The sequence below is a fragment of the Lagenorhynchus albirostris genome, chromosome 18 (assembly GCF_949774975.1).
Source record: "Lagenorhynchus albirostris chromosome 18, mLagAlb1.1, whole genome shotgun sequence".
Lineage (NCBI taxonomy): Eukaryota > Metazoa > Chordata > Mammalia > Artiodactyla > Delphinidae > Lagenorhynchus > Lagenorhynchus albirostris.
The window spans coordinates 2,766,138-2,780,614 of NC_083112.1; the positions used below are offsets into that span (position 1 = coordinate 2,766,138).

The 14,477-nt window shown below is 45.5% G+C and overlaps 1 protein-coding gene across 12 annotated transcripts in view; it reads left to right on the forward strand.

Annotated features, from left to right (window-relative positions):
- The window catches only part of TNFRSF19 (TNF receptor superfamily member 19), a 90,568-nt gene that overhangs the window by 34,323 nt on the left and 41,768 nt on the right, over positions 1 to 14,477 (forward strand). For 11 of the 12 annotated variants that reach the window (XR_009536823.1, XR_009536826.1, XR_009536824.1 and 8 more), the window contains 2 exons: positions 162 to 340; positions 10,369 to 10,454. Coding sequence is in view for 7 of the 12 variants with exons in the window: in XM_060129389.1 (XP_059985372.1) it covers positions 162 to 340; positions 10,369 to 10,454 (265 nt within the window). In the remaining 5 variants the exon portion in view is untranslated. The remainder of the gene's footprint in view (positions 1 to 161; positions 341 to 10,368; positions 10,455 to 14,477) is intronic. The other variant, XM_060129396.1, reaches the window with a different exon arrangement.

A 14,477-nucleotide genomic window follows, 5' to 3' on the forward strand; every position in this document is an offset into this window, starting at 1 on the left:
TAGCAGGGGGAGACACATTGGAACTCGCTGAAAGAGCGGCCTTTGTGTCCAGAGAGGCGGGCGCTGGGTAGTCACCAGCCCAGTTCTCCACCGTCTCCTCGTCCCCCTTTTTCACGCTCGCGGGGTCTGAATAGCTGTCTCTTGCCTGTTCATCCCCGCAGGAATGTGGCTTTGGCTACGGGGAGGATGCCCAGTGTGTGAGGTGCTGGCCGCACAGGTTCAAGGAGGACTGGGGCTTTCAGAAGTGCAAGCCGTGCCTGGACTGCGCCCTGCTGAGCCGCCTCCAGAAGGCCAACTGCTCTGCCACCCGCGACGCCATCTGTGGGGACTGCCTGCCCGGGTATGTGGCCAGTCCTTCCCGCGTAATGAGTCAGTCAGTCTGAACAGGCTTTTCTCTGGTTCCCTTCCAAGTGCAGATGCCCGCTGATGTTAACCTGAACACACTTGCCGAGGTTCGTGGCTCTTCTGTTCTCTGGGCCTCCTGTGTGCCCTGCACGGTGACAGGCGTGGTTAGAATGCAATGGATAAGCGTGGTGACCGAGGCTCCGTGTCCCGAAAATCCTCAGAGCTCCTGCAAATCGATAAAACAGAAAACATGGACAAAGGGACGAAAGAAAAAACTAGACAGTTCACAAAAGAGGCACGTGTGTGGCCTGTGACCATACAAAGATGTCCATCCTCAACATGATCGGAGAAATGCAAATACCGCCATCCAGTCATTTCTGCAGTATTTTGTAAGGCATCACTTTGGGGAGGGAGACGGAGATCCCCACCCACAGGCAGCTTATATCTTAATAAGATTTGACAAATACCTACACAGTAAATGATAAGTTATACAAAAAGGTGGAAGATATGATTGCTATGGAAAAAAAGAAAATCTCAAGCAGCTCAGGGCGTTGGGCGTGCCCCTGGGGGACGCAGGGGATGCAGGTTGCAGGATCAAGGTGGGTCATCAGGATGGGCGATGCTGGAAAGGTGAGCTGTCTCTGGACACAGACACTGGGGTGGACACGGCCTGGCATATCTCAGAAACTGCCGAGAGGCCGAGGCAGCCACAGGAGGAGGGAGAGCGGAGAAGAGGGAGAGGCAGTGAGAGCCGGGGTAATGCAGCTGTACCGGTGGAGACCTGAAATGGGCACGTTGGAAAGGAACCCAGGCCGTGGACAGCAAGGGGACCACACCTGGGCCAGGTGGGGAGACAAAGCCCAGGAGGAGGGACTTTAACATTTTAAGTGCTTCTAGGTAACGGTTGGCCGGACATGCCAGATAAAACAGGCAGCTGGAAGCCAGAGTCCTGATGAAGCCTGGGACTCGGTGGGGCCAGTGTGTGGTCTGTTAGGGTCGAGGCATTGCTGCAGGAAGTAAGGAGGGGAGGGGACAAAGTGAGCATCAGGAGGACCTAATTAGTATCTAGTGGAGCCAGAGGAGAGATGAGGATTCCCGGAGCTTTCCTGGAACCCAGGCTTTATTGCAGATGTAAAGCAACCAGGGCCGGCAGCATGACGGGAGCAGCAAACTGTATTACATAGTGGCTAAGCAGTTTACGTGAATTACTGTCTGTGACGTTCACAGTGTTTTAAAAACGAAGAAAGTGAGCCTATCATTAAGGTTATTCAGGCGAGATGGCACAGGAGTGCGCAGTGTGGCTTGGACTCTGCCACCAGAATCCACGCTCCACGTCAGTGCAGACGGAGGACGCTGACTGCACTCCGCCGGCTCGTACCCACGGGAGCAGGGATTTGACAGATGCTGCGTGCCCGCTCTGGGGCTTTTAGTGAAGCCAGAGGGCAGATAAAGCTCTGGGCCTGAAGGCCAGAAACAGGGCAGGGAATAGCCTCATGGGTCAAGCAAGTCCTTATGCGAAGACTCAGAACCCAAACAGATGCAGAAAGTAGTGGTCTTACACCAGCAGCACAAGTGACCAAAGAAAAAATAGCTATATTTGACTTCATCAAAATTAAAGCCTTTTGTGCTTCACAGGATACCATCAAGAAATTGAAACAACAACCCCCAGAATTAAAGGAACTATTCGTAACTCATATATGTGATAAGGGACTATCTTATCTAGCACATATAAAGAACTCTTACAACTCAATAACAAAAAGACAAATAACCCAATTAAAATACGGGCAAAGGATTTGAATAGACATTTCTCCAAAGAAGAGACACAAATGATCAGTGAGCTCATGAAAAGATACACAACGTCAATTAGTCATCAGCAAACGCAAAAAAAGAAAAAAAAAGACCCACATACTTCACACCCACCAGGATGGTTATAACCAAAAGACAGGCAGTAACAGGTGTTGGTGAGGATGTGGAGAAACTGGGAACGTAAAATTGTGCAGCCACTTCGGAAAACAGTACGGCGTTTCCTCAGAAAGCTGCACGTAGAGTTACCATGCGACCCAGCACTTCTGCTCCTGAGCGTGTAACCAAGGGAACTGAAAACATGTCCACACGAAGACTTGTCCACAGATGTCCATAGCAGCCTTATACATGAGAGTCAGAAAGTAGAAATGACCAAAATGTTCATCAGCTGATGAATGGATAAACAAAATGGAGTGTATCTAGCAAGGGAATATTATTCAGCGGTAAAAAGGAATGAATTACTGATACATACGACCACATGGAGAAACCTAGAAAACATTATGCTAAGTGAAAGAAGCCAGTCACAAAAGAACACATATTGTAGGATTCCATTGGTGTGAAACATCCAGAATGGGCAGATCTAAAGAACACAAAGTAAATTAGTGGTTGTCTAGGGCTGGTGGTTGGGAAGGGTTGAGAAGAAGGGGGAGTGATTGCCAAAGGGTACAGAGTTTCTTTTCTTCCCTGATGAAAATGTTCTAAAAGTGACTGAGCTGATGTTTACACAGCTCCCTGAGTGTACTAAAGACCATTTACTTGAATACTTTAAAGGGGTAGATTGCGTGGTATGTGAAGTGTATCTCAGTGATCTGTTATGTGTTTAGAAAGCAGTGGCCTGTAATCTCAGAAGACACTGAGAGCTGTGAATATTATTCCCCAGCGTCTTGAGCTCGTGCAAATCTGATGGAAGGACAGACACTGGGCCCCCGATACCTCTCTGCTCCTGTTCTGACGGAACCGGGTCTTGACTCCTCTGCCCTCTCCGCCGGGGAAGAGGATGGGGCGTCAGGGAGAGGAGGGGTCCACGGGGGATGCCAGGCTGAGCTGGGCAGTGCCCAGAGACCCAGGACTCGGTTTTTACAAGGGGGAACCCAGGCGTGGGCTGCTGGAGCGTGAGAGGGAGTCCCCGCCAAACGTGCTTCCTCGTGCTTCACCAAACGTGTTGTCACCTGAGCCCAGTGCTTTAGTGTCACGGTGTTTGCTCATTCTGTAAATAGATGCTTAGATGTGGCAAGGTTAGAAATGAGTAGACATTTGAATGGTGTTTCGTAGTTTAGTTATATGATTAGTCTAAAATTACATCCTTTCTAAGCAAGCATGAAGGTGTGAGGCAGGCAGCAATTACAGAGTGACTTCTACTCTTCCAGGTCTTCCAGGGTGTTTTCAAAGTGCTCACCCAGCTTGACTGTATTTTTGTGAAAGAGGAAAATAGTTGACACCCGTTTGACAGACAGGAAAATGGAGGCAGAAAGAAAATAAATAAATTGCGTATTGCCTCCAGAAAAATGCCAAGGTCAGGCATAAGGTGGGCAAGTTTATTCCTGGTGTGACGCCTGCCCTCTGCGGCCGAGGCCTCACTCAGATCAGGATTTTCTGCTGCCCAAAGGCCCAGCCCCCCACCGGACACCGGTGTGGAAAGTCTGTCCTCTGTGCTACAGTTTGACCAATTAGGGAAATTCAGTGCCCTCGTTCCCAAATATGGTCAACAGCTTTCGGCCAGTTACTTAATTTCTCTGACATTGATTCTTCTCACCTATAAAAATATCATCTAATAATAATACCAGCCTACAGAATTGTCAGAAGGATTAAGAACATAGCTCACATAGAGCGCCTAGCAGAGCGCCTAGTACACAGTAAGCACTAGATAAATCATTGACATTGTTACCAATTAATGTTATTGGGGGCCAGTGAAAGCTTTGCTGAAAGTGGCCAAAGGGCCTCCAGCCCCTGTTCTGGCCCACGCCCCCTTCCCTTCTCTGCCGAGGGGACCTGGGGCCCCGCCCTGGAAGAGTAACCCAGCCCCTGCCAGTTCTTTGCTGCTTTTAGTAACCGGGATGGTTAACACTAGGGATTAACATCACCCCCTCCTTACAAAGGAGGAAGTCCATCCTTGGAGCGGATGAATGACTTGCTCGAGTCCTGTTTCGCTGCCCCTGAGGATGGCCTCTGCCGGTTCTGTACCCACTCCCCCCCCAACCCCCGTCAGCCCTGCTCCCCAACCGCCTGGTCCGTCCTCCGTCCTTCTGCTTACAGTGGCACTTGGCAACCCTTGCCCATCCCGAGCGCCCCAGGCAACACCAGGCTCTTCCCCTGACGGTCATCTTTTCAGTAGCATCTTCTCAGTGTCACTGGGGCCATCGCTTTGGCTGCCGAGGACTGTGAACAGGGGGCTGACCCTCCAGCACAAACACGGAGCCCACGGGTGTGTAGGAGAGGGCAGAATTGTCACCCACCCCCGGCAGACGCGCTGCAGGAAATGGGACCCGATGTCACACACAGGACGTGGCAGCCGCATTCAAACCTGCATTAAGGGAGATCGTTCTGAGACCAGGGCTGGGCTGGGGTCTGTCACCCCCGCAGAAAAGCGCTCACCGGCGGAAGAGTTAGTGTCTGCAACCAGGCTTTCTTAAAACAGCAGTTATCAAGCTGGTGTTCATTAGACTAAGTTGTATTATTTGGGTTCAGCTCAATTAAAAACGCCTCTTCGCATTCAGTGTTGGGGAATATTTTGGGTGGTTAGATGTATTTATATGCTGCATCTCATCAGACGGTAAATTAGATAAAATTCAATGTGGTTTCCTTTTGTCTCTTTGCGTTAGCTGAAAGCACGGAGTAAAATTTAAAGTTCAACGATAAAAAGCAGTTTAACCAGACACCGTGTATATGTCTCTGTTCTCTTTTGTCTTATTTAATTTTTAAAAATTTGTGTCCTGTCTCATTTGGTCAGGAGCAGAGTTGCAAATATATCTATGTCCCCCAAACCTTGGCAATCTAAACAAAATAGAGAGAAGAATAATTTTTAAAGATTTATAGATTTCTTTACCCACTTAATCTTTTGTCACATCTTAAAACTCTAATTTCTGTATCTTCATCTTCAAATTGGATGATAATTTTAAGGAGACTTTTTAAAAATTAAAAAAAATGTCTTTGATCGTTAATACATAATTGGTGATTCAGTAATTATTCTGTGCTTTAGGATTCAGACCTTAATCTCATTTGTACTAAGTGGAAAACGTGAGAGTCGGTTGATGGCTTTGAAAATTTCGTAGCAGTTAAAAAACATCTTAGATTCTGCCGTCCAGCCATTGTAATCAAGAAGCTGGCAGAGCAGGTCCTGAATGCTTTTGGATAATCTCTGTACCGCTGCTGATAGCTGCTATGAGCATCATGCCCAAGTATCGCCTCTCCTGTGAGCAGTGGCAACAACGCAGGCCCATCCAACCTCCTATCTAGTTAGGGTTTCTAGTTAGACTTAATGGTCATTGAAAACATGAGATCTTCTCACCTGCTAGCCTCATTTGTGTTACAGCCCCCAAACTGATCATATATTTTAATAATTATATTTTTGGCAAATATATTTTGTTCAATTTCAGGGAGAGCTCAGACCTCCAAACTGTTTTGTCACAAATAGAATTCATTATTTTAAAAATGACCAGGGGCCTCCCTGGTGGCACAGTGGTTGAGAGTCCGCCTGCCGATGCAGGGGACACAGGTTCGTGCCCCGGTCCGGGAAGATCCTACATGCCGTGGAGCAGCTAAGCCCGTGAGCCATGGCCGCTGAGCCTGCGCGTCCGGAGCCTGTGCTCCGCAACGGGAGAGGCCACAGCAGTGAGAGGCCCGCATACCGCAAAAAAAAAAAAAAAAAAGTTCAATAATGTCCACATTTGATTCCCAGCACTTGTTTAGCTTATTTACATAGAAAGAGTTTTTCTGTTTAGAAACTATATTAGACTATCTCAATATTTAATTTAATCAACTTATAATTTGGCATGTTTTCTGTCTGAGATAAAGAGAATTAGTCCGCATATATTACAATGTTTAGCAAGAAGTACATCTAAGAAAGCTCCCTTATATTGTCGTATGGTTTTTTACCTATTTTTAGATTTTTTAATGCATTTTTTAGGTGTGGTAAAAAAATGTAACATAGAATTTACCATCTTAACCATTTTTTAAGTGTACAGTTCAGTAGTGTATATTCACGTTGTCATTATACGCAGATGACATGATTCTCTATATAGAAAACACTAAAGACTCCACACAACACTATTAGAACTGATAAACAAATTCCTCAAGGTAGCAGGATATGAGATTAACGTACAGAAATCTGTTGCATTTCTTTAGACTAACAATGAAATATCAGAAAGAGAAAGTTTAAAAATATTCCTTTTAAAATCGTGTCCAAAAAAAAAAAACCTAGGAGTAAACCTGACCAAGGAGGTGAAAGACTTATACACTGAGAACTAGAAAACATTGATAAAGGAAATTGAAGATTATTTAAAGAAATGGAAAGATATCCCATGCTCTTAGATTGGAAGAATTAATTTTGTCAAAATGGCCATACTACCCAAAGCAATCTACAGATTTATTGTGATTCCTATCAAATTACCCATGACATTTTTCACAGGACTAGAACAAAAAATCCTAAAATTTATATGGAGCCACAAAAGACCCAGAATTGCCAAAGCAATCCTGAGGAAAACGGACAAAGCTGGAGACATAACCCTCCCAGATTTCAGACTGTACTACAAAGCTGCAGTAATCAAAACAGCATGGTATTGGCAGAAAAACAGACATATGGATCAATGGAACAGAACAGAGAGCCCAGAAATAAACCCGTGCACCTATGGTCAGTTAATCTACGACAAAGGAGGCAAGAACATACAATGGAGAAAAGACAGTCTCTTCAGCAAGATCCTGGTTTCAATTCTTTTGGCTAGGACTTCCCTGGTGGAGCAGTGGTTAAGAATCCGCCTGCCAATGCAGGGGACACAGGTTCGAGCCCTGGTCAGGGAAGATCCCACATGCCGTGGAGCAACTAAGCCCGTGTGCCACAACTACTGAGCCTGCACTCTAGAGCCCGCAAGCCACAGCTACTGAAGCCCGCGTACCACAACTACTGAAGCCTGTGCGCCTAGAGCCCGTGCTCTGCAACAAGAGAAGCCACTGCAATGAGAAGCCTGTGCACCGCAGCAAAGAGTAGCCACCGCTTGCCGCAACTAGAGAAAGCCCACGCGCAGCAACAAAGACCAAACACCGCCAAAAAATAAATAAATGAATAAGAAAAAGAGTTAAAAAAAAATGTTTTGGGTATATACCCAGAAGTGGAATTTCTGGATCTTATGCTAGTTTTATTTTTAATTTTCTAAGAAAACTCCATACCATTTGCCATAGCAGTTGCTCCATTTAATATTCCCGCCAGTAGTGCACAGGGGTTCCAGTTTCTCCACATTCTCACCAACACTTTTTTTTTAATAGCAGCCATCCTAATGAGTTTGAGGTGATGACTCACTGCGGTTTTGATTTGCATTTCCATGATGATTAGTGATGTTAACTGTCTTTTCATGTGCTTGCTTACCATTTATATATCCTCTTTGGAGAAATATTCAAGTCCTCTGCCCATTTTTAAATCAGGTTATTTGATTTTTGTTGTTGAGTTGTAGGAGTTCCTTATATATTCTGAATATTGACCCCTTATCATATATATGATTTGCAAATATTTTTTCCCACAGGCGTAGGTTGCCTTTTCACTGTTTTCATTGTATCTTTTTTTTTTAACCACCAAAGAAACTATTATTACTATAATTTAAAACTTTTTTTTTTGGTTGTGACATTTTTTTAACCACTTTGTTGAGGTATGATTGACAAAGCTATACATATTTATTGTATACAACTCCGTGAGTTTGGGAATAAGTATACATTGATAGTATCCTTTGATGCACAAAAGTTTTAAGTTTAATATATTCCCTCTTGTCTATTTTTGCTTTTGTTGCCTATTTATTATATGCCTTCTGGTTGCCTTTTGATGTCATATCCAAGAAATCATTGCCAGAGTCCATGTGATGAAACTTCTCCTATATTTTCTTCTAGGAGTTTTGTAGTTTGGGGTCTTATGTTTAATTAATTTTGAATTAATTTTTGTAAATGGTGAAAGATCAGGATCCAACTTCATTCTTTTGCACGTGGATATCCAGTTTTTGCAGCACCTTTTGTTGAAGAGACTGTCCTATATCCGTTAAGTGGTCTTGGCACCCTTGTCAAAAAGCATTTGACCATACGTGTGAGGGTTCATTTCTGGGCTCTCTATTCTGTTCCATTGGTCTGTATGTCTGCATTTATGCCAGTATTGATAATTGGGAGTTCGTAATATGTTTTGATATCAGAAAGTGTGAATCCTCCAACTTTGTTCTTTAACTTTTACTTTATAAATTCCAAAATAAATATTTTTTATAAATTCTGGTGGAAAGTCACCATATTACAATCATTTAAACAGATTTTCACAGTCCGATGAAAATGGAAGGTTGAGCAAGTGCTGGGTGTGTCTGGACATTTGGTCTAATTATCTAGTTTCAAATGCAAATTTTGCTTCAACCACAGATCACACAGATTTGCTACTACATTATCAATTCCACAAAATAATTGCATCTATCTGTCTTTATAAACGTGGTCTGTAATTTATTCTCCACGTCACTATTTTTGTCATGAAAAAGTTGGAAGATAAACATATATGTAAAATCACTTGAATCCCCACCATCTAGAAATAATCAGTTAATATGTGGCATAGAATATCCTTCCACACTGTTTACAATGCAAAGTTATACACAAAAATTGTTCCTAGCTGCATTGGTAAATAAATGATCTGAAAGAATCTATACAAAAGCGTGTGTCTGTGCAAAATGGCATTATATTATTCACACTTCTTTCTTTTCCACTTAATGATATTTCATGAATTAAAAAAAATAGATATGTAGATCATATTTGGCGAGCCAAATACATGTAGATATGTATGCATCATCGTTTCTCAAGGCCCCTTTGTATTCCACAGCCTTGTGTCTACCATGGCTGGTCATGTCTGCTTTGGGTATGGGACTGTGCCTCGTTGGCTTTTTTTCTTTTATGAGCAATGCGGTGGTTACACTCTTTACATCCAGCTTCACCCACTTGATTATTTTTTGAAGATAAATTTCAAAAAATGAAATTACTGGGTAGAATGTAAACTATTCTATTGAGTTCTGATGGCCTACAGCTAATTGCCCTCCTAAAGTGTCAATTCCTATGCCGCTGACAATAAACACAAGTGCCTATTTACCTAGGCTCACGCCAACACTTTCCCAATTTTCTAAGTGAAAATGGTATATCTTCACTGCAATTTGCACTTACTTGTTAGTAATGAGGTTAAACATTTTACTGTTAATTCTTTAAATTTAATTGCATCATCTTTTTAGTTTTAATTGTGAAGTTTTAAAATTATGAAGTGTTCTTCTTTTGGGAATTAGTGTTTTTGCCTCTTTTTCAGTTGCCTTGTTCACTTCACCATAATGATTTTTAAGTTTTATCTTATAGTCTTAAGTTATAGACAATACCATGACTAGAACTATTTTCCAATTTTCTTTTGCCCACTATGTTGATGACGCTTTGTTTTTGCTCTTCAGATGCCTCTAGTGTTTGTGCGTCTGTGTGTGTGTGTGTGTGTGTGTGTGTGTGTGTGTGTGTGTGTGTGTGTGCTCAAAGCTGTTAATCTCTATCGTCCTGGCTCCTGGGTTTCTTGTCATGCCTAGAAACATGCCCCCTTTTATCACGATTGTATCAGTATCTGCCTGCATTTTTCCAATGGTTTTATGGTTTCCTTAGCATTTTTGGCCTTCGAATTTCAAAGGTTAAAAACTAGCACTTCACAAGGCATTTTGTCATTTAAATGACAATAGAAATGTCCAGATTTCATATGCCCTCACGGGCACCCCACCTCAGTGTAGGAAAAGTGGGGCTGAGTAGAACCTACAAAGTTACATTTAGTGAATTGTTACTTCTTAAGCGTTCACTGCATGCTCAGAGACCTTTCTAAGGATGTGTCTGTCTGCTGTTATAGCTAAGCCTTTGAGAACCTTTTTTGAAACGCTAGAACTGGTAATGGAGACTGCCAGTAATTTATCACATAAGTCTGTTTGCTGCAACTGTGAGCTCAGATGAAAATGCTAACAAGGATTATTTCCCTTTCTCTTCTAGATTTTACAGGAAGACCAAACTTGTTGGTTTTCAAGACATGGAGTGTGTGCCTTGCGGAGACCCGCCGCCCCCCTACGAGCCACACTGTGAGTAACGCCATACAAAGAGCAGAGGGGCTCTGGGCCTTTTTAAAAACCTTTCTTCAGTGGACAAATGGAACAAAATCTCTCTCTACTGCGGGGCTTAGAGTGCGTGGCCTTTTATCAGGAGTGCAGCAGGACAGAAAGCCCTTTTGTTGTGCGTCTCAGTCAGCAAACTGCATCCATTGATTAGAATCTCGGGTGAAGCACAGAGGCGTTGCTGCTGCCATGTCCCATTCAGACTCTTATCTTTTTTTTGTTGTTTTTTTTTTGCGGTACGCGGGCCTCTCACTGCTGTGGCCTCTCCCGTCGCGGAGCACAGGCTCGGGACGCGCAGGCTCAGCGTCCATGGCTCACGGGCCCAGCCGCTCCACGGCATGTGGGATCCTCCCGGACCGGGGCACGAACCCGCGTCCCCCGCATCGGCAGGCGGACTCTCAACCACTGCGCCACCAGGGAAGCCCCAGACTCTTATCTTTCATTCTAGATCATAACTCAGGCAACTCCAGTTAACTAGGGGGTCCACATCCTACTGCGTCGTGGCTTTGTGCCGGGCTCTTCCTAGGCCCCAGACGCTGTCGTGGGGTGGCTCCCAGGCACCCAGGCGTTTCTGGAGACATCCCCCTCGGGGAATGGCGATCACCTGCCGAATGAGCGTGCATCCTAGTTCATTTCATTCCCTCCTTCACTTTTCTCATTTAACAAGTAAGTAAAAAGAGAAAACCCATTACATGCTGGTAAAGAGAAAATTGTGCCTTTTCTTCTTTGTATTAACATTACTTGAACTTTTTGACCATATTTTTTCCTTAGATGGAAAAGGCGTTTGTTTCAGGTTATCAACCTGCATTGATTTTGAATAGGAAAGAGTGATTCCTCACTCTTCTTAATCCTAAATACAAATCTGGCCAATGAAAACCCACAGGTGAGGGGCCGGGAGAGAAGTCAGAGGGCGGGCGCCCCCCAACCCCGGCCCCCAGGTGTGCTCAGGGCAGGCTTGTCTCCGCTGAGCAGGGCCTTCCTGAGCTGTGGGAGCAGCGAGGTCCAGGAGGAAGGCTGGAGGAGGGCGCCATCCCTGCATGGGTTGCTCTTGACTTCGGGGAGCATGAGTAATACAGATGTTTATTTAGGGATTCGTCTGGTATAATTTTCCATGCATGGGATCTGACCTCTTGCTTCTTTTTGTGACAGAAGCCCCCTTTAATCCATTGAAAGTCATTGCATTATTTGATAAGGTCACATGGTACTTTTGTTTCCAAGAACGTCATGGCATTTTGCAGTCCCTACTATTAGGTCCTTTGCCAAAGCGCATTACTTTCTACATCTGAAGTGACGGAAAGGCAAAGAACTTGACCCTTTCCAACTTTTATAGAAACGTACCCTGACCCCCCATCTTTGTAATAGGTCAACGCTCGCCAAATAACTCATTGCAATTAACAGATGCAGTACTGAATACCTGTTATGTATTGGTCACAATTTGTTTTACTTGATTTTCTCAATGTCCTCATCAGCTCGCATTCGTCATTGAGGACACTGGGTCCAGAGGGTTAATAACTTCCCATTGTTGGCTGGTGATGGGCAGGGACAATATTCAATCCCAGGTCTAACTCCAAATACTGCGTTCTTCCCCCCCACGCCCTACTGTCTCGCTAGAAAAACCCAGCTGTCCAGTCTGTCCTCTGTTGGCTGGTGTAATCCACTCCATGTTGACTTTTTCCTGTATTATTTGCTTTGAGGTTCGTCATTTAACAAAAACTCTAAACATCTAACATAGGGGAGATACTGAAAGAGTCTCTTTTTGCTACACAGCCCATAAAAGGACACGTCCCCTTGCCAGTTAAAATGTGGCCGCAACCTAGTCTGGCCCGTGGCTCAGCTCAGCCATCATTTTGGCCAGAAGGCCAAGATTATGCCCTTCCTGCTAAACGACCATAAAAAGATTTAGGGAAGAAATCAGTATTGCCCAATTTAGAGTTGGAAAGTCCTAGAGGGTTTTTTTTCCCCTTTAATTTATTGAGTTTAAATTTAATGTAATCTAGTCGTAAGTCTGAGGCACTGGAATCCTTTGCCTTGGGGGTCTGGCGTAGCTTGGACATCATAACTTAGCCTGTCAATGTAGATTTCACATTTAACCTTTCATGTCTTGTAGAGCTGTAAGTTATAATTTGAAAAGAAAATTGGCTAGTTTAATTTATGTGTATAGATATGTTTCTCCCTATATGAGACTTTTTAGAAAGCAAAGAAATACAAATTATTTTTCAGAGTCAGAAATGCAGTACACACAGCTGATAGCTTTTGGAATTATGAAACCACTGTCTGGTGGTCTTCAGTGAGCCTTAATGCTTATCACTTGGAAGGAAAGTTTGCTGCCTTTGGCACAGTTCTTGGGAATAATTCCAGAACGCAGCTAATCTCTTCAAAAGAGATCTTGAGGTCTTTGGGGGACATTATGTAAGGCGCCTTATGTTTTCATTTCTTCTACTTCGGGCTTTTCCACTCAACCACGAAAAACTGCTCCTTCGGTGATTTTCCCCGAGGAGTTGCTGTGTTGTTTAGACGCTAAGCTCGAAGGTGGTGGCGCCTCTCAAGCCACCTGGAGCGATGGGGCTTGTTTCAGTGACACACGCGGCAGCGGGAGGCTGGCCTCCCCAGGCCCAGCGGCAGCCCTGGAGTCTGGGGGCTGTGGCCTCTGCAGCAGCACGCTCCCCGCAGCTACTTTTTCAGGTCCTGCTTCAGTCCCCCGTCCCCCCCAACACTCTCAGCGGGCTGCTGGGGTGTGTACTTCCCTGGTCAGGCTCCTGAAGGAGAGAGTCCGATCGGTGCAGGTAAACACCGTCGTCCTGGGAGGTGCAGCCTTTCCCACTTACCTGCTGAACAAATACTTGGGTTCCTGCTGGGAGCGTGCACACCACGGGACACACGTAGACCCAGTCCTTCCCTTCGTGGAGCGTAGGGTGCAGGCGGCTAGCTGTCGAGTCACTCAGGCGCCGCACACCTGGATGCACCTGGTGGATCAGTCCCACCTGGGAGGATGCGCGGCTTTAAGAAAAAGTGACGGGTGATGACTGGGGAGCCGGAGGGGGGCTGCCCCAACTGTGACTTTCCAGCTGTGACCTAAGAATCGGCCAGGGGAGGATGAGAAGGAGGAAGCTGGGGCAGGGGCGGGGTGGGTCGGCCGAGGTGGGAAGTGCCCTTGGACTTGGCCCCGGAGGTCTTTGGCGGCCATTTTAGGGAGTGATGGAAACAGAAGCCAGGTGACGGTGATGTAGGAGGTTGTGCAAGGAGAGCAGCAGAGCCGACGGCAGGCCACTCGGTCCAGAGCTCTGGCTTGAAGGTGATGCGCGGGAGGGTGCAGGCAGGGCAGGGGTTTTGTTTTATGTTGTTCGCAGGCAGGAGACACATCTGCCTGTTTGCAGGCTGAGGGAAGGTCCAGTTGAGAGAGGCTGACTGTTCTATGTGAGAGAACAAAAGAATGATGTCACGTCAGGTTTGTTGAAGGATCCAGAGAAGGGTTGGCCTCTGGTGGCGGCGAGGGCTCTGTGCTGTAACCAGGGCCGGGCGGGGCGCAGGTGGGCAAGAAGCCGGGCTTGTGCGTCCAGAGTCCGGCGAGGCGCTCTCGTTCCTGGCTGTGTGTGCGGCAAGCACGAGGTGCCCCTCTGCCGGCGGAGGCTGGACAGGCACAGGTGGCCGAGGGTCTCATCCCAGACAGTGGACGGACTAGGTTAGATTAAGCGGTGGGTTTCCCAGGAGCACCGAGGTCGCTGGAGTTGGTGGTCCTGGTGAGGCCTCGTTTGCCTCTGCTGTGATATCCGTAGGGGTCCTGCTGCCACAAGACATACCTAAATTGTACCCAAATGCACAGCTTATAGCAAGCAACAAAGGAGTCCTTAAAGAGGATGACTGTCTGTGTTAATAACACCAGAATAATTTTAAATGACTGTAAATACATTTTTTTATGATACCTGAAGCAAACCGAAGATTTGCTTCGCGAGATTACGAGAAAACTTAACAGAAAGCACAAGATTGACGACT